General features: G+C 39.2%; 1 protein-coding gene across 1 annotated transcript; it reads right to left on the bottom strand.

The window, feature by feature from the left end:
* Nucleotides 1-500: 500 nt before the first annotated feature.
* On the bottom strand, nt 501-25419 carry HABP4 (hyaluronan binding protein 4). The gene is made up of 8 exons (XM_032206306.1): nt 25140-25419; nt 17077-17224; nt 15973-16131; nt 15717-15788; nt 13832-13915; nt 6320-6488; nt 4416-4592; nt 501-3336 (listed from the first exon to the last, which is right to left on the bottom strand). Exons 1-8 carry the CDS (start codon nt 25417-25419, stop codon nt 3280-3282), a joined length of 1146 nt encoding a protein of 381 aa, XP_032062197.1. The 3' UTR covers nt 501-3279.
* Nucleotides 25420-25694: the final 275 nt, after the last annotated feature.

Genomic DNA, 25694 nt, shown 5'->3' with positions numbered 1-25694 from the left:
TAATTAATGTAAGATCTACAACAAAATTTCATCTCTTGCTTAGATGCATGCCACATTTTATTAGTGTTGGTTTCTTTATTTACCCCGGACTGCCACTTGCTTTACATGAAGGAGTAAACCTAAACCAGGAGTAATTGTTAGCAGCAGATGTGCTTAACAGATACAGCTGTTTCCATACCTTAAGTATGACAGGTGACTGAGATTTAATATTTTCTCTTTTCACAGCTAGGAAAAATAGTCAGATTGCTGTTACCACTTACAACTAGTAACTTCTCTATACTTAGATACTGTAAACTAAAGAAACTCGGGACATGTTCAAGTTTGAAAGTCTGAAAAAGAAAATTATCACACTTAGTTACTCTAAGACACTCTTGGTTTAATGAGCAGTAAACAACTACACTAAACCTCGCACCTGAAACTTTACGGGAATGTATTTTTTTTCATATCAATTAGCAAGTCTTAAAGCCAGACCAACTTTTTTTTTTTTTTTTTTTTTTTAACAGGAGTTTTGAAACAACCTGCTGACCAAACACTTACTACATAGATACACTTGGACAATTTCTCTAACAGTTAACTGTCCTTTGAGAAGGAAACTATTTGTTGTTCCATTTTAGAATATATAACAGTTAAAAGGAACAAGCAGTGACTTTGTAGCAGCAGGAATCAACCTGAAGAAATAAAGTGATCCTTCTGCCCTTTCCAGAGAATGTCTGGAAAGTCAAAACCGAATCAAGTGTATGACACTACAATCAACATGGCTGAAAGGAGTTACCTTTAAGTATTTCACTACTTCCCTTAGCAAAAATAAAGTATCAGTAAAAGGAGCAGCAACAAGAAAAAGCTCTCCACATATACGTACATTCACCCCTGCAGGCAAATAAATACACAGGATTCATTTTTCCCTGTCCCGTGGCAAAAGAGACACGGAAAAGGGATAAGGAGGGGAAGAACAAGTGAAAAAAAAATCCAAAAGCCTCATATGCAGATCACTTCTGTTTCACATTTGTGAAATTGCCATTTTTGTCAGAAATATTCAACCACCTATTAGAAGAGCAGGCACAGTTAAGTGGTAAATCGCAGTCATTTTCAGGTTGTAGCTTTTTTCTACAAGGTCGTTTCATCCATTTCATCCATTCAGTTCTATAACTCAAAAAGCATCAGCGTGGTTCCCCTCATACCAACATGCTTGTTTGCCTTTGCACAGTCTTGCTACTGCAGGCTGTCAGATTATCTCTGTGTCTTTAGAAACAGTTCACTGTGGAATTTAAAACCTCATTTTATAGCAAATTGTCATAAAATGTAATTTAACAATATAAAAACCTTTTGGGCAGTACTGCTTTGCAGATGATCTGTTTGGAGCATACAGAAGAACATCAGTGGTCTTTCTAGAATGATTACATCTAAGGGCATGAAGCCTTACCATGGAGATGAGATACTTTAAGTTTCTGAGTGCCCTAAGAGCTCACTCCAAGGCAGAACAGATTGTTAATTCATGTCTCATCTAATACCTGCTCTCAAAGGAGATTGTTTAGAAGTGGTACAAAACAAAGTGAGGCAGAAAACAGGAAGAAAGGTCTACAGCCATCCTGCTTTTCCAGTAAACTGAGAGAGTGAGTTCAAGTCAACAGGCATTTGGACATTCTTTGGAGGGTGGCAGTTACTTCTAAAACACCCAACATAGTTATCCTCTCATTTCTTTCCCTCATCAGTTTCTTTCACTATTTGCTTCTCTCAGATTCCTGAGAACAGCTCCAAGCATTCCCTTTGACAGGAAACAAGCTAGGGCATTTGGCTCAAGTTAGAGAAATATGTTAAAACTGCAAGGAAAGGACCATCCCATCTCATCCTCACTGCCACACATTTTTTTTTTTTATTAAGGCAAGAAATATTGCTGTGACAAGGGAGGGTCAGGCTGTGTGGGAAAGGAATTTGCAGGTGGCTCCGCGCTGTTTCACACATCCCTGAATTAGAGGTAATGAGCAAACAAGCGGTAGAAACAAAAATTTGAGCAAGGTTGAGATAAAGTAAATTGGCTGAAGTGTTAAAGATGAGCTTTGGGCAGTGGCCACTTGCTGGCTGGCTCCAGGCACATGCCTGAATGTCTCTAACAAATTGTATGACAGATTCAGGTGCATGGACAGCACATGGGTCTAGAGGGAAAGTATATGTAGTAGTGAAAAAGGGCAAAAAATGGCTCCTCTTCAAGAGCCATCAGGAGTCCGTGTCTTGCGTCCTTTCAAGGTTGGGTGTCAGGAAAAGGTTCTTCAGTGCAAGGGTGGTCGGGCACTGGGACAAGTTCCTCAGGGCAGTGCTCACAGCACCGAGCCTGACAGAGTTCAAGCAGTGTTTGGACAATGCTCTCAGAGATAGGGTCTGATTTTTGTGTGGTCCTGTGTGGAGCCAGGAGTTAGACTCCATCTTTGTAGGTCTCTCCAACTTTTCCATCTCTTCTATGATTCTACGATTTTAGCTTGCAGTTTCTCCTGCTAAAAATGAAAAATTCCTTAACAGTTTGGTTCTGTCTTTAGCTCAAAATTATTTTATTTAACCTTCAGACTCTTAAAAGTAGTTGCAAATTGTCATTTCTTACTGAAGCAAGACTTGTTAAAGTCAGCTACCAAGAGCACCTGCACTGTCTTAAGATCACTTCTGTTCAGAGGTTATTTCTTTTTTTTTTTTCCTTTCTTCCAGATGGCAACCAAACAGCATGGGCTTCAATCTCCTACTCTGACTTGTGAAAATAATAGCTCAAACCCAAACCAATGTGTGCTTTCCTTTATTTGCCCATCTCTCAATAACTACAACTTCTAACTGTGTAAAATACACATCACCCAGAGAAACACAGCAAGCAGCTTTCAAATGTCTACAGTGAAATAGAGTCCCAACTGCAAACCATGTTCAACAGTTTACATTTGATCAAGCTGTCATGGAGAACTTGATATCATCTCTATATACACATTTTCAAGCACTGTACCCTTGAACTTCATGTGAAGTAGAGTAGAGTAGTAGTAGGCTTGTAGTAGAGTGCTGCAAGCCTTCACATCATTTTCACACATGGAAGCAGACACTGGACCCTATGACAGAATCCCAATCTACTGTTATCTCCAGAACCCATTTCCATTAACAGAGGAGTGCAATCATTCCACACCAAAAAAAAAAGAACCCAAAACAGAACAGTTTTTCGTGTAGACTCAGACTTCTTTTCCATACCAGAGCAGAACTGGCCTCTTCACAGGCTACACCAAAGCTATGTTGATAATACCATTCATGATAGCTCCTTCAAGCTAAAGCAGGAAAATCCTCAGGATCATCAGGATTTGGAGCAACAATTTGCACCTATAAAGTGAAAAAGGAAGTTTTATAAAAATGAATCCATTGTAAAACACATGGCAGCGATATATAGACATGTATTTTACCCTGACAAATACTCATTCTTTTATTCAAATTAAGTACTTTATGTAATAGAGATGGATATAAATGACAATCTTATCTCAGAGATTATGACTATTGTAAGCCACACCATGAAGCTCTTCAGAATGATGATTTGCTGGCTGAGCAGGACCAGAAGGTCAAGGGTTCTGAAGTATTTTGATGGGATGGAAAAAAATGTAAAACAATCTCATCTGTAACATTTTTTCAGAAGCAGCATTGTTTGTTTTTTTTTTTTTTTTTTTTTTTACTAACATTCTCAGGCTACTACATATCTGATTGTAGTTTTAAACTCTGTGCTCTGATATAAAGAGACTGTTTCATTTTTATGAAGCAAACATCAAATTATTTCCGTATCATTCTGTAAGTTCCCAACCTTAATTATTTTATTCATGATAAGCAGAACTAAACAGACCTTTGGGGATTATGAAGAATAAAGGTGTAATTTTTAGGTGGTCAAATATATTGTTTTGTTTGTTTGTTTTAAAAAGGAAAAAGGGGAGTAGAAGGTTTTTTTTAATGGTTATAAAAAAATACTTCCACCACTCCATGTCTTCATCTGCAGGATCCCAGATGTAGTGATCTCATGCTGTGTAATCAAAATACTATTAACATACAGTACTGAAATCTCTTAAAAGGGATATAAACCTTTAGTCATTTCAATTACTTCGCAGTTTATACCAAAACTCACTGCAGAAACAAATCTTCATTACGTCCTGTCTTCTAGATAACATTACAGCAACTAGTAATCCAGCCTTTGGAAATTTATGTGTTGGAGTTCCTGAGCCTGAACTGGTATTTAATTTTAAGCAACTTGATATGGGTCAGGTACTGAAAATAACAACACAGGCCAACATACTGTGAGGTAGGCAATAGAAACAAGTCTGTCACTATGGAAATCAGTAATCCCCCCAAAAAACACAGGGGGAAGACAGCCACTACCAAAAAGAATTCCAAGAAAACAAAACAAAAACCACAAACTTTACCGTTACTTCTGGTCGAGGTCCCATCTCTTCGACTCGTCTACCACGACCACCTCGTGCTCCTCTTGATCCACGGCCAGGGCGAGGAAGACTCCCAAAGTTAATATCCAGCTGAGATGTTATGTCATTCACTGCTCTTCGAAAGACGTGAGAATCATCTTCAAAGTCTTCCTTTTGCAGCTAAAAAGAACATCTGGTTAAGGCCTGTAATCTCCTTACACACCCTTCTTCCCTCCCTGATACACACACACTTGTATTACAAACTAAGCAGCAGATAAATCAACAAGATGTCCAGAATAGAAGACAGGCCTTAACTTGCAGAGGGTTTGAAAAGAAGTGAGACAACTGCTGCTTCCCAGATGCCAGGAATAGTTCTTTGCTGGCTCAGAGAGTCCTTGCAAAACAAATCTTATATACCAGCTCCGTAACACCGAAGAAGTTTTCAGAAATATGATCTACAAGGTTTTCCTAAGGAACCAGAGAGTCAGGCCTATGCTACTTACTCCTACAATTACCTTCAGGTAATGAAAAGATCATAAGCAACTACAGCATTTGCCTACCAAATGAGCTGTTAGTAGCTGTTTAAACTAAATAGCTGTTTAAACTCTGTGTATTCCTTGTAGCTAGTGGATTTAAGATTGTTTCCCACTGTAATTTTAATGTGTGTTACAGTTAACATACCTGTAAACTCGTCCCATACTGTGATGGGTCACCTATTCTATTCAATGTCTAATAGACGGATTTGACTTGTTCTTGTCATGTAGTTTCTGTACCTCTTCTATATTCATTTTAATAAGGTCCCTTGATAATGCTAGCCAAGAAAGTTTAGGAGCAAAAAGAACAGCAACTTGCATGCACTCTTCATACACTGTCATACTCTTCAGAGCTTGTAGTAGTTATTTTCCCCAGCACATTCCCACACCCTGGAGAAGGATGGGGCAATGGCATCTGTGACCACCAAAAGCCATGCTAAAAAAGGATGCAGCAACTTCTGTATTAGTGTTGGTCTATGTAAGTGCTAGGTGACCTAAAGTAATTAAGACTTCTCAAAAAGCTGTAAGCTTTGATGTTAGTATTATAACTAGGCAAAGGATAAATGTGTATCAATACATGCATACAGACGTTATTCAAGGATAAGAATTCCATCATGCTAGGCTACAAGGATATGCACATATTTCTGTGATCCCAAAACCTGAAATCTAAGTAAGCAGGAATCTCTGAGTCTCCCTGCTTGCCTATCATACCAATAAACTAGAAGTCATCTCTGAAATATGAATCCCAATAATATCATGGAATAAAAATTTCAGAAAAGCATGGACAAAAGCACATTACTATGAAACAAGCTCTCCAGAGTTACTTTTAAGAAGCTTCTAAGAAGCAGGACCCTAAAACTGGAAAAAAAAAATCATATATTCCAAGTGTACAGTGAAAGCTGGGATCCAGCGCAGATGAAAATAGGAGACTTAGCATCCAGACTAAGAGATGCTAAAACCAGAATGCAATATATACGTGCAAATACATACTGGTAATTATGCTAAATATAACTCAAAATTAGTATAAGACATGTTTAGTAAACCAAGTTTCTCTAGTAGCACTACCAAAGATGTACATAGGTGGCAGCAACAAGGACACAGGTTTTATATTGCTAAGACTAAGTAAACTCTAAGGTAGAGGTACTTGTTATATTACATATTTGCATACAAAATGTGGGTGATGATCTGAGAGAAGAAAAAAGAATAGACAGTACGTATAAAGCAAGTTTTGAGGCACGTATGTGATTACAGTAACAAAGTTGGATAGTGACTTGTGTTGAGGTTATACTAAAACTAGTAGAAAGAATAGAGACAGTTTCCTAACCCTGAGCATAAAGCAGAGTTTACAGAATTCCTCAGGCAATGCATGCTTACATCATCGCTATATTTTGACTTGTGAATCACCACTGCTTTGGAAGGAACAGTGGATTCTGGCTTCCGGATGTTGAATTCAGGCTTTGGTCGATTCTGTTGCTGAAGATTTTTCCACTCATCTAACGTCATTTCTTGAACTACTTCTTCAATTGGCTCCCCTTCAGCAACTCTAAAGGTTTATAGTTGTAAAGTAAAAACCATTAGCTTGCAACATGCCAGGATGAACAAGAACACTAATCTCTAAAGTAAGGATAGTAAACAAAACATCTGGAATGTTTCTCCCCAAATTACTATCCTCAATTTCACTTATAACCCGCAGTAGCTTGAGGTACAAGTTTTATGTCAATATAAATTAGAAAACACACCTCTTTGCTTGAAATTAAGTCTTATGAATAAATGCTATCTCTAACCTACTACAGTAGGTTCTGGTGTTTATCCATCCTTATCGTAAGTTCAAGCACTTCAAATTCTAGACAAAACCAGGCTGTCTTTTGATCTGGCATATTCTCAATTCTACTGTTTCATCAGTGGATCTACTCCTAGAAAATGCAGCCACAGTAAAAAAAAAAAAAAAAAAAAAAAAAAAAAGTATACTAAGCAGTTCACAATACCCCAGTTGCACAGTTTTATTGACTTACATTGCAAGATGACAATGAGATGGATTTGTGTTTCAGTGCGGCTTTCAGCCATCTAAAAAGACCTGATGACACCATGGGATCTTCTAAGTAATTATTAGCATTTTCTTTGTGAATTTTAGACAACGCTTCTGATGCTTGTTTGACTTCTTTTGTCAGAGGTAGTAGCTCACAAGGAGTCATTATTTATCACCTGCCTGAAACTGACAGATTAATCCTTGTCCACTCTGAATTTGCCACACAAAATGCAATAATGCTGATACGTTCAAGGAAAACATATGGAGTATGTCACAACATAAGGAGTATGCTTTGCATATTTTTGAACTGTAAAGACAGAAGTCCAACGCTGTACATCTGTACTTATAAGACAAGATATGTAAGACTAAAAATCCTTCTTCACACATCACTGCTTGACTACTTCTCTGCCATTTTCCTAATGCTGGCAAAAGTTTTCTTGCCCAGAACCGGCTGCTATTACGTTATACTCCACATGTACCTTTTAAGGATAGTAGCAGGCAGTTACTCCCTCCTTAATATAATCAGATGCAGGAAGCACAACTCACATCACTCTAATTGTTACAATAACCAAATACTATGAGCTATAGGAAAATCTGCACTGTTGACTCCCAGATACTTGAAAAAGTGCTTCTTCCACTGCTTCTTCCTCCTCCCACCCAGAACTATTACACGTTACAATAGCAGTTGAAATTGGTTAAGTTTTTCCCTACCACAAACTTAGTTAAGTATATTCCCTAACACTTATTTTTCCACAAAACCTTTTAATTAGGCTCCTTCTTGTGCGAGAGATACAGATTTGTGCGTCTTCATTGGATCACAGTTCCAAGATGTCTTCTATCAAATGCTGATTATCAAGAGTGGATTTTTCTAATACAAATATACAGTTGATTAGATGCAAGCTGGAAATTTGCTTTATCATGGAAGATGCAGAATCAAGTGAACTGCTGTCCTGGTTTCAGTTATAACAGAATTAATTTCTTCCTAGTAGCTGGTGGAATGCTGTGTTTTGGCTTGGGATGAGAAGAGTGCTGATAACACCCCAATGTTTTAATTGTTGCAGAGCAGTGCTTATACCAAGCCAAGGACGTCTCAGCTTCTTGCTCTGTCCTGCCAACAGGCAGGCTGGGGGTGCAGTAAGAGCTGGGAGGGGACAGACCCAGGACAGGTGACCCAAACTAGCCAAAGGGGTATTCCATACCATCTGACGTCATGCTAAACAATATATAGGGGTGGCTAGCCAGGGGGAGGGGGCCAGACTGCTCGGGGTTAGGCTGGGCATCGGTCAGCGGGTGGTGAGCAATCGCATTGTGCATCACTTGTTTGTACACATTATTAGTAGTAGTACTATTATCATCATTGTATTATTATTATTATTATTATTTTCCTGTCTTATTAAACTGTCTTTATCTCAACTCACGGGCTTCACTTTCCATTTCTCTCCCCCGTTCCAGACAAGGAGGGGGAGGGGGAGTGAACGGCTGCGTGGTGTTTAGCTGCCGGCCGGGTTAAAACACGACAAATGCACATTTCATCTCTGAAGTTGTACAAGCACCTCAGAAGAACGCACACTTGAGAGTTTTCTGTACATGCCCTCTCCCTATGTGATCTTGCAGCATGCCATTTTATTACTTACCAGTCAACTTTATATTCTATTTTACTGAAGAACACAGGATATGACAGGTAGAAACATATGAAACACTGAACTGCACAGTAACAGTCTTAATTTTGGTTCTAGGAAGGACAGTTTAAAATGCACTTCATAAAGCCAGTAAATAAAAATGTACAAGTCTACATGCCTTCATTCTCTGTTATTTATAAAATTCCAGCTATATAAACACGAAGTTAAAGGTAAAAAGACTGGTAAGCAGTTTGTAATTCTATACTGATTAAAATGATCTGACACTATAATTAGAAGAATTGATAAGGAAAAAATTAACACATTTACTGACTTAAATGAAAAGGATACTGGTGAAAGATGCAGCTACTTCTGGAAAAAAGGCCAACAAATACTTTTTCATGTGTAAGAACATTGCATGAAGAACTGATGACACCCTGAATGTTTAAATTTTCTGGCCTTAACAGTAAGAAACCAGCCATTTTTTGGCCAATTTTCTGAAACTTCAATTCTGGGAACAAGCATTAGAAAAGCAAGACTACTTACAAGCACCCAAGGAAGAAGAAAAGAGGAAAAAAGCTAATATAAGAGCTTCTATTACAACATTTAATTTCTTCCCAAGATGCTATGTCAAGACAGAATTGGTAAAATGCATATCTGAACTTTAGAAAGCCTTTTGTTCTTCTCTCCCCTTTTCACCAAGTAAGGGAGGCACATTTCAGTCCGTGATGAAACCTGTAGAAAGACAAAAACAGCTGCAGCAAGTACTTGAGATGTAGCTATCTATCTTCCTAACTACAACAGAAAAGCATGCCACCTTCAAGGCCAGCTTTGTGCTGCTACCTGTACTGCAAGAAGTAATACACACTTTCTGCAGCAAAAAGTTCAGAAAGAAAATGGCAAATAACGAATCCATACAAGAATACTGAAGGGCTGACCAAGTGTTACAAGATCCTACATAGAGAAAGTAAGTGGCCCAAAAATAAAAAGCACCATCACCAGGATCTACAAAGGACAAGTAAAAACACTCTCAGGCAAAAAATGTCAGCTGCCCAAACACAGAAAGAAACACTGGCAAAACAGAAGCTCTGAAATAGGGAACATCTCCTACCCAACCCACACAGACTTTCTGCAAGTAACCTAGTCAAACCAAACCTTAAATCAACACTATCTAGTATTATCAACAACCATCATCAACACTACATAGCATTATGCTGCTGAGGATAGGACAAAGACATGTATCAACCTTTTTGTTTGGAGCAGATGTCACTGCTGGTGGGGTAGAACAAGGTCTCAACTGATGAAAGTTTCCATGTGGGAAATTCTGGAGTCCAGAAGAGAACGGCAAGACAGATATGAAGTCAAAAACACACAATATACAGGAAAGTCTTTAAGAAGAGCTGAGGAAGAAACAAATATATAATGCTAAGAAGGAACAAAATAGTGCATGCTGACAATGATTAAGGCAAGACAATTGGGAGAAAAAAACAAAACCCCTAACTAGTACTTTCTACTTCCAAAGCATTAGAAAGTCTATCAGAGACACTGAAATCCATCATTAGAGGACATCAAAATCAACCACACAGGTATAAGAAGTGGTATAGGTACTATCAACCATGCTTTCAGTCAGCAAGACCCCTTTCAGACTTAGAGTCCAATGATTGTAATACAAGGACACCTCACTATGCAGCAACCTAAATTTCCCAGAAGGCAATTACAAGTGTAACTTTGACAAAAACACACCTACCAAAAACAACCGCTTGCTTGTCCCAAAGATATAGTGGAGCAGCTACATCACAAAGTTCTGGTTTCTCAACTTTTAAACCATGGTTTGATCTTGACTTCCAGGTTATTAGTGCTACAGATTTGGTTTAGGATGCTGACACTCCCAGGGGGAAGTAACGTCGCTATTACCAAGGCAGAGCAAAAGGAACATGCATATAACTTTTTGGAGAGAGACTCAACTGAAGCGGATTATTTTGGTCACTCAGACTGCATGGACATGCACTCTATGCATTACTTGACACCTTCTTACCTTATTTATTTTTCATAACCTATCACTGTATTTTCATTAATTCCGTGGAAAAGCTCCTTGACATGACAATGATCATGCTGGCAAGCACTGCTAACTATCTAAGTACGGTCTCTGGACATGAACAAACTGAATTCCCAGTGCATGTATATATCAAAACATCAGACCAGGAGGTTTTAGTTATGATTCTTACTGCTTCAGTGTTTTCAATGATTACTATAACCCTCTACCTATACTTTGTTTACTGTGCATACCTTTCCTACAGGAACTGCTCTAAACGAACACAATAATATGCAGAAGAAACAACGATTGAAAAGAATGGATTTCAGTTCATCTCTTTGGCTAATTATTTTCATGTCCTTAAAAATATTGAGCTTTTTTGGATCAATTTTTCAGCTGCACAAAGCAAATTCTTATTTGGCTTTTATCAAGAAATCAATAGCACAAATCTTTCCCACTGAACATCATTTGCAGGGACATTACTACCAGATATAACAAAATTTAAAATTACACAAGGTAAGACCAATCTACAACCATACAAGTTAACTATAAAAGAAAAGCGAAGGATTAAGGATTTGAACTGGTATACACCTAGCTTTATGTCACTATTAAGAAACAAGAGAAGTGAGTATGTCGGCAAACTTGATGACAAATTTGGAAAAATTCCTATTAAATGACCAGATGGGTACATATATCTACTAAAAAGGAAGGAGGTCCTTTGTCAAGGAATAGAATAAAACATCACAGAATAATTATCAACTCCACAAATATTTGATAGGGATTAATTAGATTATGTGTTGTACTGAATAAAAAGAAAAAACAGTTTATTCAAGTCATCAGTCAAGCGAAGTTGGTTCTATTGTTTGAACTCTGAAGATGAGTTCAACAGAAAGCAGTTGTGAGGACAGCTTATGCAACTATACAACTTATATATTTTGTACTTACTAGTTGCAGAAAAAAATAGCATGTCATATAGGACACTATAAACAACAGACACTGATGATGTTGAAGCGTCAGTGAAATTTGTCAAGGATATAGCAAGAAGGAACTTAATGTATGAGTATTAAAGAAATTGTTGTCCTATTCACTTTGCAAATGGAAACTTATGAAAAACAATATGGACACAGTCCTGAAGGCAAAGACCTCGTAGGTTACAGAACTCTGCAGAAGTCTTTCTGGAGATGCATTGAGGTTGGTGAAGTAACACACCAGAAAGCTATATAGTATCTCCATACAGACAAATTATTCCCAATTGACAGGACTACTACTACTTTTTAACATGCTAACAGTCACGTTAAGAAAGAATGAGAGAAAACACAAAACCAAATATTTCAACTGTCTCAGCACAAGCACACAACTGCAGTTAAGCAGAAGAAAAGAAATTGATTCCTCGGAGTTGTTGCATTTAAAGTCAAAATGAGAAAAAACCCTAGCTGTAGCTTGAACAAACATACGTGCCTAGCCCCACAATGTCGAGGCTGCAGTGAAAGCAGAAGCTAGCCTTGTCAGAATCTTTTGCTGGTTTATGTTACCTGCCAGAAGACAGCAACTCTGGAGAGCAGGGACAACCTAAGCAGACAAGACCTTAAAATGCATTTTGAAGCATATCATACCTGAGAAAACATATCCCTACAACTTTTGTTTTTAAATAATTTAAAAACAAAAATACTTTTGCCTCATTTAGCAGTATCCCATCCATCCATCCCTAATTACATCACTACCATTCACACAATATTTCCTCAGATCTTGAAAGATGTGGAGACGCATAAATGCACCCAAAGGTAACTGCAATGAGCTACATATAATTCATATTTTGCATACAGATTTGAGAGTCTTCAGGATAGTATTTACTGAAAAGACTACACGATGCAGACTTCTGTACTTTTAGTTTACTTGCATCTTATGGAATTCAGTGGACTATTCCTAAACTAAACTTTTGAAAACATGAGAAGGCAACTGGCAGATTCTGTCAGAAACCTTTGTCAATATGTATACTTCTTGCCTTATGTTCTACAAGGAACTGATGTTAGGACACATCTAGGAAAAGCCTGATATTCTGAGCATGTTTCCACCTACCATGAAGTAGAAACTGGTACAAGTAAAGATATCACTAACTGATAAAGAGTGTTTAATAACTGTTCTCATATTTAGCTATTTTTTTCAAATATGCATTGCATTTATCTAATTTAACTACCCATCTGATTTAAGTTCACATAGAAAAATCTTTCTGGAAATCCAATTATCATCATTCAGTTTCTGGCAAATTCAGCTGTATAATAAAAGGTAGTTTTAAATTAAAGGAATCAAAGCACTATCAATTCATATTCTTCCAGGATTATACAAACTGAACAGGTTTTGTAGTGCACTCAGCTTTACAACTTAGATAAGAAATGAACCAATGTAACTAGTAAGCTACATAATTAGGCAAAAAAAGGCTTCATAGCAACAGAAGAGGGCACTGACATTTCATTGCCTTCCAGTATTTAAAAGATATTCACAACATGGTATCTGCTTATTCTTTGAACTCTTGGTTGAACAAGATTGTCTAATTAGTTTTTCTTAAGCCAAAGTGTTTATTTGACCTGCAGTAAATTCTCCTCTGGACACTGATCAGAATGAAAGCCAGAAGACCGAGGCAGATTTCTCTCTCAGTTCCCCAGCTTTTAAGGCTCACTGCAAGACCATTTCCAGTTAGCCTTCTAGGTTCTACGGAGGCCCTTCATGAACAGATGCATTTGGATGGTATTAGTGATTGATGAATAACTCACTTAGAGAATTTTATCTTAGTGTACTTCAGTTGTGTTTGTTTAATTGCATAAGTACCTTGAATACCTTTTTCCTTGCAGAGTACTTCAATAAAACAGGGTAGGTGTTGTTTTGTTTTGTTTTGTTTTTTTACCAATTACCCAAGTTAAAAGGGTAACAGACAATAGGCAGCCCCTCCTTAATCAATCTCCAAATGTTAGGAATGTAAGCATCACTGGTCACTCAAAATTGCAGCTATATAAATCAAGCTTTAGTCAGACTAAGGGACTCGTTTTCTTGAGCCACAAATAGAGAAAAAGCTTTGCTACTGCAATTATTTAAAAACAGAAAAACTTCACAGTTCAGATTTCCAGTGTGCCTCCCAATAAAAGTCAAGAATATCAGTAACAGTCAATTATTTTCTTTGCATTTAGAAAAAAAATATATATATTTTAGCCAGACTATACTTTTTTAGAGGCTCTCCTTCAGTAGTCCCTTGCTGCTGAGCTGTTTCTGCAGTCTCTTCCACGGGAGCAGTCTGTTCCACCTCACTAAAACAGTAAACAGAAAAACACAAGGTCTTCATGGGGCACATTGGCAACGAACTCACATATCAAAGCATCACATTTCCCAGACAAAATTCCTTGGGAAGGGACAAAACAGAAGAAAAGCTCTGGGATCATAAGAAAAAGTTGATCTACTAAGTGACTATGTGAACTAACAAAATGAGAAGGAATGGGGAAACCTAATTTCTATGTACTTACAAACAAACAAAAAAAAAAGTGAAAAGCATGCATGAAGACAAAATAACTCAGTCATGAACACCAGTACTTGATTATAGTACATCTCTGATACTTATGCTTGCATTTCTTATTTTCAATTAAAACAGTAAAATTCACACTTCATCTTTGAAGTCCACATTTTCTGTAACCCATTAGCCACATTAGTAAGCTTTCAAACAAGAGCAGTAGCATGCTTATTTTCATTCCATTTATATGCATACATTTTTTAAATTAAAACTTTGTAGTTTCAATGCTTCATTAAGAACAATTAAAGCATAGAGATGCTTTTAGAATCGTTTAGACAATGCCAATTTAATGTGAACTCTACCACATGCACCACATCACAAGAAAGCAGTGTTATCTCACATCTGTATCACAAATTGTGATGCTTCTGAACTAAAAAAATAGTAATAGCTAGGGAGAAAAAACAAGAGATTTAACTTCCTTGAAATCTATAGAGTTCGCACCATCTTCACTGACATATTTAGAAACTAGGTTTGTGCTTTTTTTTTTTTTTTTTAACCAACTAGGTTTGTGCTATTAGATCAAAACCATGTTTAAATAATCAATTACATGTTTTGAAAAGCTGGAGTACCTAATCAATCTTTTGCTTTTAGTTTGCAGCATTATAGAAAAGATAGAAGTCAGTACAGTCTCTTAGAGCTCAGAATATCAAGCCCCAAAACGTGGACCCAAAGGGATTTTTTTTCAACCTCTTAGACAGATACCTCAAAAAACCTGGTGTACATTAACAAACATAATCATGATTGGAGTTATAAATACAAAACTATTTTTAAAACAGTTTTGTGAATCAATGTGCATGTGGCTACAGATGTTTACTCTAAGCTCAAAGTTTTCCCTTTTCTGTCTTTCAGCAGCCTTCAGCTGAAAACTTCTGTAAGCATTGAAGAATAAAGGCTACTGGAAAGAGTAGCATACTGCTAGGTGCACAGAAAAGTTGACTTTTCCAGCAAGCTTTGTGTTATCTAGAAATAAACCAATGAAAGAAATACAGAATTTAACTTCCCAACTTTTTTCATCTAATTGACCATTAGTAAAACATCACATTTTGTCACTGATCCTTATGTGCTTTAAGATGTATTTCAGTGGTACAGTCAGCTAAAAAGTCTCTTGAGCCACACTGAATTGTACTGCAGCTTTGCTATTAAGACACAATACATCAAATTTGAGAAAGAAGGACCAAACTTCAAGCCCACTGACAAGTTCCACTTGTTAGTGACTATTTTGTAGCAATGTCAAAAAGTACTGGAGTCCCACTTATTTGAATATAAGAAAAAGTCATAACTTATTTCAGAAAAGACAACGTAGCCCCAGTCTAAAATATTTTGACAGGCTTTTATTCAAGAGACATCACCATGCCTTTGCTACAAATTAAACTCTTCAGGATAAACAAGATGAGTCCAGAAAGCTATAAAATTATGCTTAATCTATAATTAATAGAAAGTATGACTTAAACCTCAAAATACCCAAACTTCAATGAACTGAAAATGATGATCTATGGTGGGCACCAGAAAATGATGGTCTATGGTGGCATGAGAAAATGTTGTACCTCATATCATCTCTAGCTGTTCCCCAGTTGCGAGCTCCGCTTCCACCCTTTTTGTCATCTGCTCTCACTCCTCTAGAGAGAGAAACAGTGTTCTTTAACAGCTTTTTTACATTACAGACTTGAACTGAAGCTAGTACTGACTTATTGGCAAGCAGCTTGGGTATAGAATGCACAAACAGAATATGCAAGAGATTCTACTTCAGTGTCAACTCTATCGTTCACTTGTGCACGAAGAACAAGTACACTGAACACTTACGTTTTATCGTTGCCACTTTGTCTTTCAAATTCCCGCTTTCCTCTTTGGTCAAAGCCATCAAAACTTCTGCTTATTCCACTACCTCTTCCTCTGCCTCGCATTCCACCTCTTCCTCTTCCACGACCTCTTGGTCTTTCATAGTCTACTCTTTCACCTGATCTAGAGAGAAGATTTCCAGTCAGATTTTTGTTTCTATGGAACCATTAACAACAAGAAAAACATCTGCATGACTTCATTTGTGCAGTTATAGGAGACACCTGTGTAAGAGAGCTACTGTACAATTTTTGAAGACTACATATTTACTCAGTACAGTTGTATTAGTTTTGTCATTAAACTGAACACAGCAGGAATTATTGCAGACAACAGAAATAGAAAGTTCACGTGTTTATAGTTTAACAGTGGAAATATTAGGGAAGTTTAATAAAACACTACAGAACTGTCATGTATTCAGTGACCTTATTGGGCCATAACTCCACAATACAAATTCATAGTTACATGTAACTGCTAACACGTTTTCTGAAATTTTTTAATACCAACTACTGTGATGGAAAATAAGAAGAGTTACACCCTCAAGTGTTAAGACTTTAGGTGAAAGTATTCTAGTACGAAGTATACATTTATACTAGAATATTACATTTTGTACTAGAATATTGCATTCTAGTACAACAAGTTTGTCATGTGTTCACTGTCCAAGTAACAAACAGTGTCACAAAGGTACAGTTTCAGTTTGAACTGTAAAATTAATTCTACTTTGGATCTGCACCAGATATTCTACAATAGTTGGTATGCAAGTTCAGAAACTGGATATTTACCTTACAGGCTGAAGGCAAAGTTTTCAGATCTTAACGTGTTTTAGTTTTGCCTTCTATTTTACCACTTAACAACAAAGCTCCAAATCAATCTGCACGGAAGCTGAAATGACAGCTCTGACAGACATGAACTAATAGGTACCCAATACCAAACTGATACGCTAGTAACGCAACTATGCCTTTGAGTCACCTCTGCCTATCACATCTGTTTAAGAAGGTTAAATCTTTCCCCTCCTTTTCCATCCCTGTGGAGATCTTCTACAAGGCACCTATCATCTCCCTATCCGATACATACCTTTCAGCTGTGAATTCTGTTTGCCTTTCTGTTTCATAGGAACGGTATTCCCTGAAAGAAGGTCTCGATTCAGTTTTGTCTTGTTTCTCTGCTCTTCTGTTGTCATTCCATCCTTGCTCTTCTCCTTGTTTAGGGGCTCGCTTCTGGCCTATACAGAAACACACACATTATTACTGAGTTTAATAATAATCAAATTGTATTTACCAGCTACTGTCTGAAGGGAATTGACTACACAATAGTCTTCTGCTTTACCACCTCCACTCCCAAGTCCCCCAAAATATTAAAATCACTTACAGTTAAGGTTGTCAGACACTTTCTTTAAAGACATTTACTTACTTTCCCCTCCATATCGATGAATCTGTCTCATGCAAAAACGCTACTCTTGTTGACTCAGCTCAACCATTAAAAAAAAAAAAACACACAATACACAACAAGGTAGAAAAATCTCATCTTGCTCACCTTAAATTATAAAAATTGAGAACAAAACTTTCTCTTATGTTTCCTCAAAGACCTTAATGGTGTACTACAAAACACGATAGAGAAATTTCACCAGAAGACATGAATTGCAAGGCTGTGGTAGAAGAGATGAAGACAGAGCAAAGAGGATCATTTGAGACAGGTGTTAGCTGTTTACCATCAGACATCACATTTCCTTACAGATAAGCTCAATTTAGAGTCTGCACCTCTGTTTTATGCTCACAATTATGGTATCCAACAAAATAAGGGTCACCTCCTTACATTGCTGCTCTATGGGGGAAAGAATAATTTACCGACATTACAAGACACTTAGTTTAAATAGCAGAAACGCAAGCAGTAAATACAAAGGCTTCAACTAATTCTAGAATTCCAATATATTACAAGACAAAATGTATTTAAGCTTTCTCAGTTTTTCTTTTACATTGTTGATGTTGAAGAGGAGCAGGTAGGGCAAGGTGATTGCAGAGGAACTGAGTGCTACAAAAAGCAATAAGCCGAGGTTATGCGTTCAACTCAAGTGCACCTAGCTTAAGACTAGAGTTCAATATGTACTTCCTTCTCTGTTTTCCCAAATTCTCTGCTCTATTTAGGACAAAGTTCTCCAAAAGCAAACCTTCTGTCTCCTAGACCCTATACTTAAACTGTGCAATGCTGAACAAGTTACTGAAGTCAGGTTCTCACGGACAAGAAACAGCCCTGGCTACTGTGCCTCGGTTGTTAGCACATAAGAAGAAAACTTATTCTATGTCAATATATTAATATACAAATGAATTCATAGTTCCACAGAAATGCCCGTATAAAAAGATCTCTCTTCAAAGCTTGGCTGTCAGGCATGAAGTCAATAGCATCATCTTTAAAAAGAAAACTTCAAAGAACTATCCACTCAGAGAAAAACGTAGAATGGTGACTGATAAAGCTTTTTGTTAGGCAGTAAGGACAGTCGCATCTATACACTGAAGAAAGTTTAACTGGGGCTGCACAAGCAACCCTAGCTTTTTTTTTTTTTTCCTAAACTACAAACTGCTTGACATAATATATTCTCTTTTCTCAAGATTTCCTCAGCCCTTATAGCAGCAAGCATATTTGCATCCCAAAAATGAAGACAATCTGTGGATGATGGACAATTTTGAAATTAGTCTGAGTGCTTTTTATTAAAGCATCCTAATTTGAAAAGGATAAAGTTGAAGTTATAAGGAATACAGAATGACATTTACTGTTTGGAAAGGTGTCTGTTCTGTGCATATCCCAACTATACCAACAATTACACAAGTGTTAACTCTAAATTGGAATCTTGGTGTGAAAAACAAAAGACCATTTCTGATCATTTTTATTTATTTTGATCAAATCTGAACAGGCAACTGCAATACAAGAGTGCATGTTTATCCCTTTCTGAGCCTCTCACTAGCTATGAGAAGCAGAACAACTCAGCAAGAATGCAGAGACCACATCCCTACATGTTTAGTATTAACTTCCAATTCACATACATATTTAGAGAACTCCTTAAAATGAGTAAAGCAATCACAAAACAAGGATGTAAAAGCCATTTTAGAGAGATGATCTGTGGTTCTGTTACCCAGTACCACTTAAAAGTACTTAAAAGTGCTTCAAAACAAGTCTTGTCAGATATGCAAGTGTATTACAGTGCATTACAAGTCACCAGCACTGACCGTGCTAGACAAAGCAGACAGCTCTTGACTTCATTGTACAGTTAATTCACTTCGATTCTAATAGATGGGTATAATTACTGCAAATGGATTTCAAATACTACAAAAATTTGTGACACTTGTAACCTGCATAAAAATACTTTAACTAGTTCGACAGACGTGCAACAATGGATTAAAACTGCACAGCTGCAGTGAACACACCTCTCTAATAAACAGCGTCATCCTCAGAGCAGAAACACATGGCTTGCGAATCTGTCCAAATACCAGCACAAATTTCAGCTCAGCATATAAGGGCAAACCAAACCAGAGTCTGACAGCAGTGATAACATAAACCATCTGATCTTCTCCCTGCTATGTATCTGTCACAATGCAGACTCACTTTTACTTAAGGATCCAAAGGACCACCAACCCTCTGGGAGACTGGGTTTGGGGGAAGGAAGAGTAAAACAAAGGCAATCCTGTGTAGTGTTGCCATAATAGCTTTCACTTACAAAGAACTGGGCCGTGCTTTGAATGCTCATTAATTACTTCTCCTGGTACACTCCAGTGTTGCCAGCTTGTTAGCATATACATATGTAAGTATGTAAGTTCCCTTCAAAACCACAATAGGGTCTTATGGATCATCTACCTGAGGTCTTGCAAACACTGTGCTGAAAAAATGAAGATTGCTTTTTTCTAGTTAATAAGTTTAGCCTCATTTAAGATGATTTTCTTGTTCGTACACTTAAATCTCTATTAAACTCAAGTAGATACCCACCACTCCTCATGTCACCATTATTTCCCTGCGAGGCTACTGCACCAGCCCGATCTGTCACCTCAGTTGCCTGTCACTTTACTTTCTAAATTGATAAAACAGAAGAAAAAAAATGCTGATTAAACTGTTTCTAAACCAGTTTTTTTCAGAAAATACACCCAAACCATTATTAGAGGTAAAGACGTCTGTAAATAGTAAAATTACCAGGTATAAGACATAGTTATAGCTAAAGAAGAAAAACACGCCAAACAACAGTGGGGTTTATAAACTGCAGATTAAGCCAAATAATACAGATCTAACATATTAAAGTATCTTTCACTTTGCCACCACTACTATGAGTATTAGTTTTGCTTATGCAGCAGCATTTACATAGGAAGACTTTCTAGAAAGTGTATTTAATAAACACGTTTTGCAGAACCCTGAACTGGGAAAGCAGAAATTATATTTTCAGGAACTGCAGCATCTCACTCCCTGCCACTGAACGTCAGTGTTAACAGAAGGATTTAAAACAACTCAGAGAAATCTAGCTGCCGTTGCAGTGTTGTGTCTAGCTCCCATCCAAAGTTTCTCTATTCATACATGTATTATCTGCCCTCCAACAAGCAAAACTTTTGCCTGAGAAGAGATGGTTCTCTAGTTTATGAAGGGGCAGGCTCTTCACCGGCCTGTTGCTGATGCAGAACATTCTTATTTTATTTTTTAAGGGAAAAAGAGTAAGCTTTTGGGAGGCAGACCTCGTTTTCCATTTAGACATACACCTTGAATTTCCCAGCTTGCAACCACATCCAGTCACTGCAGGCGACAGCAGAAATCCTGTCCTGGCCCTGGCACTTCGAGAAGCCAGGCAGCCAAGGGTGGCAGCTGCCACACAGCTCCCGGGCAGAGGGATGGAGGCTGCTGATGCTCAGCTCGCCTTGCATTGCCTTGCATTCAGGCCTAAAATCCAGCCCCAAACGCTGCATCGCAGCGCTTTATAAATTCTCATAAGGCTGAGACCAACTCATCCCACTAAAATAGACGGTGCTCAAACCCACTGAAAAGATGGCATCCATGCTCTGTTTCTGCAAATGTGGCCCAGAGGTCCCAAACAGGAATTACCTATCTTTGGCCCCAGCAGGCACGCACTGGAACAGAACAGACGGAAAGTGAGAGCTGCTTTCATTCAGGTAGAATAAACATTAGAGCAGCCACTGTAGTTACATGAAAGATTTATGCATCTTACAGCATGTAATTGATGGAAAAAAGCAATGACAAAACGCTTTCTGTCTGACAGCCTACACTCAGAAGTTTTCTGAATGAATCAAGGGCAGCAAGCATAAGTAACAAACAACAAACGTTTTTGCCTTCTCCTTCTCTCACCTTCAGTTCCACATACATTGTATGCTTAGATACCTCTGCTCAGAGCAAAAAAATCTTAGTTTTGGTCTTCCCAATACATAAATTATTCCGTAGGTTTGGCCATGGTTGTCGCTCCTGCTTTTTCTAGTTTTCCTACCCCCGAGGTGAAGAAAAGAGCAGACACTTTAATAAGTGGGAAAGTGAGATTCTTTCAAGAGCACAGCAGTTATTTTTCTGGTTTTCTCGCTACTGGTATCTCAGTAATTCCTGATACTGTTTCTCTCAGGCTGCCTGCTGTTTTAATAGTATCAGACCTAGTGACCCTCTGCTCTTTCCTAAGCTACAGTAGCTTGAATCAGAGAAATCATTCATGACGCAGCACAGCTAGCAATGCTGCCCTCCATCTCTAACCCATGTTCTCCCACACATACTGCTCTGCGCTCAATGTAAGTGAGCTTCCTTTGCCATTTTGTAGTTCATTTACAGTATGTATTGCTATTGCTCTGCAACTCTACCATTTTAATTTAATGGGCTAAATAACCTTGTATCAGCAAACTTGAGCTATTTATCCCTCCCACAGTTCTTCCAGCAGACTTGCCAGCCACCTACATACATACAAAATGAAGAAGAACTTTATTCAAAAAATTCTCTTTTGGAGGACTTTTGACTGCCTTGTAAGATGTTAGAACAAAGCTAACAACAGCAGTTACTAGTCCTAAATTTAAATTGCCCTTTCCACTTTTTTTTTTTTTTTCCCCTTAGAGACACTTCTTCCCTCAGCTTTCAGATTAACAACTCATTTTTGAACGAAAATGTCTGAGCCACAAGACACAATTTAGTGGCAGCTCAGAAAAGATGAAGTGACAAAAAACAAGAAGAATACTGCTCTGATTGGTCTGGAATGAGGGCGAGTGGAGAAGTTATGCTATAATTCAAGGATCTCTGCAATTAATTATGGCTCCATGCAGAGACACTACTTTATTACCATCCCAGTAAAACAGCACCTCACACAAATGGACAGCTGGTCTTCCTTTAAAATAAAGCTGCGTCATTGGAAATACTGAAAGACAGCTCCCACTCTCAGGGACTTATTTTCATATATCTCCGAGTAAAAGCAGAATTAGGAATGCATGAACAACCAAATTTCACTCCTTTGCATACATGTGCGTCCATGTGACTTTAATTCCAAAGCTTCAAGCATCTACTTTTGTGAACTAAAGCAGGACTAACTACATGATCTGCAGAATAACACTCCCAAAGCACAAAACCAGGCTTCAGCTATTGCATGCAACGCAGCAAAGACAAATAAGTGGAGCTAAGACTCTATTCTGTGATACTTTCTTTTCTTGCGTGCCAGTACCCAATTACAGAATTGCCTACCACAGCTACCCTCTGGACAGTCCTTATGACTTTGCATCTGACAGAATGATACTGGAATTAATTATTTAAAAATATGAGAGCTACAGCCAGCATAAGATAAAATTCCCCAGAAACATTCCATGACCTATTAGCTTAAATAAGTAGCTAAAAATTCAGACAAATAGTAAGTATTCAGGAGCTACATCTAAATGTTACACGGGTCATCAAATGCATACGAAAGAAGAAAACCTTCTGGAGGTATCAGCAACAAAGGTTTAGAGATTTCAATTGAATAGAGCTTATTACTGCATGATCAACAGATTTAATTTGCCTGGACTGCTGAAGAATGCAAGCTCTGCAACAAGGCCTTTTGAATAAAGAGCTGGCAAATGCAGTTTGGCCACTGTGCTAAGAATGAACTGAGTTAACATTAAGTGGTGCAACTGCAGGAGCTGTAGTACCTACAAAGAGCCCTTACCCAAAGCCTCAGCACTCTGTTAAAGAATAACAACAAAAAAACCAATAATATTAGTTTAAAAAGCCACGACCACATCAGTATGGCCAAAAAAAATAAAAATAAAAAATGTAGGTTTTGATAGGCTATGAAATAGCAGTTTACTTTCTCTGTAACAAAAAAAAAATAAAAAATTACTCCTTATAATTGTGTCAACTCGTAACAAACAGTTTGGATTCTAAAGATCACTCAATTATCAGCCAAAGACCTCTTACATGAGGTTGTTTCAAATTGAAAACATCTCCAGAAACTATGTTACAACTCCTCTGGAAAAGGCAGCCAAGAGCTAAGCAAAGCAAAAATGCTGATTTGCAGCAATACCGTGAGTAAACCTTCCACTCTAAAATCAAAACCTAACACCAAAAACAGGCTCTCAGGCATATGTAAAGCTTTCTATGTATTGCAAGTTTGAAGTCATACAGAAGGATGAGGCTTGCTTCAAGTCTTTCTTAAGATAAAGACCATTTTCAGATTTAAAATTTTCAAGAAATAACACAATAAAACAAGTTGTGAAGCTTAACAACACTTCTGGTAACCCAGACGAGCAATACACTCCAATAAATCGATAAAACTTGTACAGTGAAGACTTAATTTTGTAACTTCAGTCATAATATCAGAACCTGATTCAGCTGTTCAGATGGGTCTAGGTACTCCTTTATGGTATTTAATTCATAACCAGTGGAATGAAATTAGAGGGAATTGTTCCCCAAACCTGATAGCTTAAAAATAAATAAATAAATAAGACTGGAAACATTTTTTTACATCAATTTTAAGAGAGAAAAAAAACCAGAAGTTTAGTCATTAGTTCCATAATTCCGTCATTTTAGTCAGTATTGTGTGTGATTGCTTATATGCCAAACAAGGGTGTATTCTTCTAGAAACGCAGCCATCATTAGAGGCTTTATGCAAAATTCAGCTGGTAAGAGCAACTTCCCGAGCAGTTACTCATTCTCACCCATTAAGCCAATAGTCCCAACAATCTTCTACAGTGTCCAGAAGTTTTCTGGCTGAATTCTGTATACCAGACGCACATGTATGTGTACAGCCCAGATAAAAAGCCTGTGGCAGAAGCGCACAAGCAGGCCCAAGTCTCACCTCCCTCACTCGTTTTGCATGCTGAGCACTATGCATCTACAGTCCTTGCTCACAACAAGCCCAAGACATACATATACGAGCATACAAAACCCAGGATACCCACTTGCTCTTACAAAGAAAGTTATGTTTTTTTCCTGAGAGAATAATTCTTAAGTTATTCAACTTTCCTAAAGCCTGCTATAAGCCGGCAGTCTGTTCCCAATTTAAATCAGCAGGAAAGTAAAACAAGGCACATGGCTGATGTCTCTACACGGGGAAAGCGGGCTCCCTAGCATCAAGGTGGCAGAAGATACTCGGGCAGCCCACCAGGTCACTGTGCATTGCCACTGCAGTACACGCAGAGCCTGCTGAAGACACCTTACAGAGAAGCAGGATGCTCTTCACCCACTTCATGGTCCTGGTAGACTACTGACAACTACCAGCACTTGCGCACAAACTTTTCCACCAAAACTTGATTTTGCCATTCACTGAGCAGGGTCCTCCACCTCCTGTTGATAGCCACAGCAACGCACCCTTGAAGTGAAGCCTGGCAGTAACGCGAGCGTTGGTCTTTCAGGCAGGGCTCCCTGACAGCCGCATGACCACGTCACCCCCGAAGAATCCCAAAAGACAACTTCTGGACAACTCTCTAAAGCGACAGCCCGCGCCATCGCCCCCTCCGGAGACTCCCGTTAACGAGCACGGACCCGGCACCGGGAGGCTCTCAGCGCCACGCGGGCGCGGAGCTGCGGCTGGGGCGGTGTCAGACTAACCGGGAGGGGTAGCAGAGGGGCAACCTGACGGCACGATGACCCCAGGCCCCCTCCTGCCCCACGCAGCCCGGCCCCAGCACCCCCCGGGACGCGTCTCCCCCGCCCCGTACCGGGCTGCGGCGCGGCGGTGCCGAGGCCGCCCTGCTGCTTGCGCTCCTTCTGGGACTCCCTCCTGACGGCGCCCCCGCGGCCGCCAACGCCGCCGCCGCCGCCGCCGCCGCCGCCGCCCCTCTTGGCCGCCGCCGCCGCCTCCCCGCGCTGCTTGCGCTGCTGCCGGCGGCGCTCGGCCTCGCGGAGGATGTCGAAGGGGTCGGAGTCGTCGTCCAGCAGCTGGCAGAAGCGGTTGGCCACGGCGCAGCCGAAGCTCTCCTGCATCACGGCGCCCTTCATCGCCGCCACGCCACGCCAGCCCAGCCGCCGCCAGGCGCTGCGACGCTGCCGGCGCCGCCGCCGCCGCCGCTCCGCGGGGTGGGCGGGGCCGAGCCTGGCCACGCCCCTCTCTCTCTTTCGCCCCCTCTCCCCCCCGCCCGGCCCCGCCAGCCAATCTCGTGGCGGGGCCGCCGGCGGCGCGCGGGCTCCGCCTATCGGCGCGGCGCGGCCCGGCCCCGCCCGGCGGCGGCACGCGCGGGCGCGGCGGAACAATGGCACGAGCCGAGCGGGCGGGC

The sequence above is a fragment of the Aythya fuligula genome, chromosome Z (assembly GCF_009819795.1).
Source record: "Aythya fuligula isolate bAytFul2 chromosome Z, bAytFul2.pri, whole genome shotgun sequence".
Lineage (NCBI taxonomy): Eukaryota > Metazoa > Chordata > Aves > Anseriformes > Anatidae > Aythya > Aythya fuligula.
The sequence above is the reverse complement of the archived record's forward strand: the minus strand, read 5'-3'. Positions and strand labels throughout refer to the sequence as shown.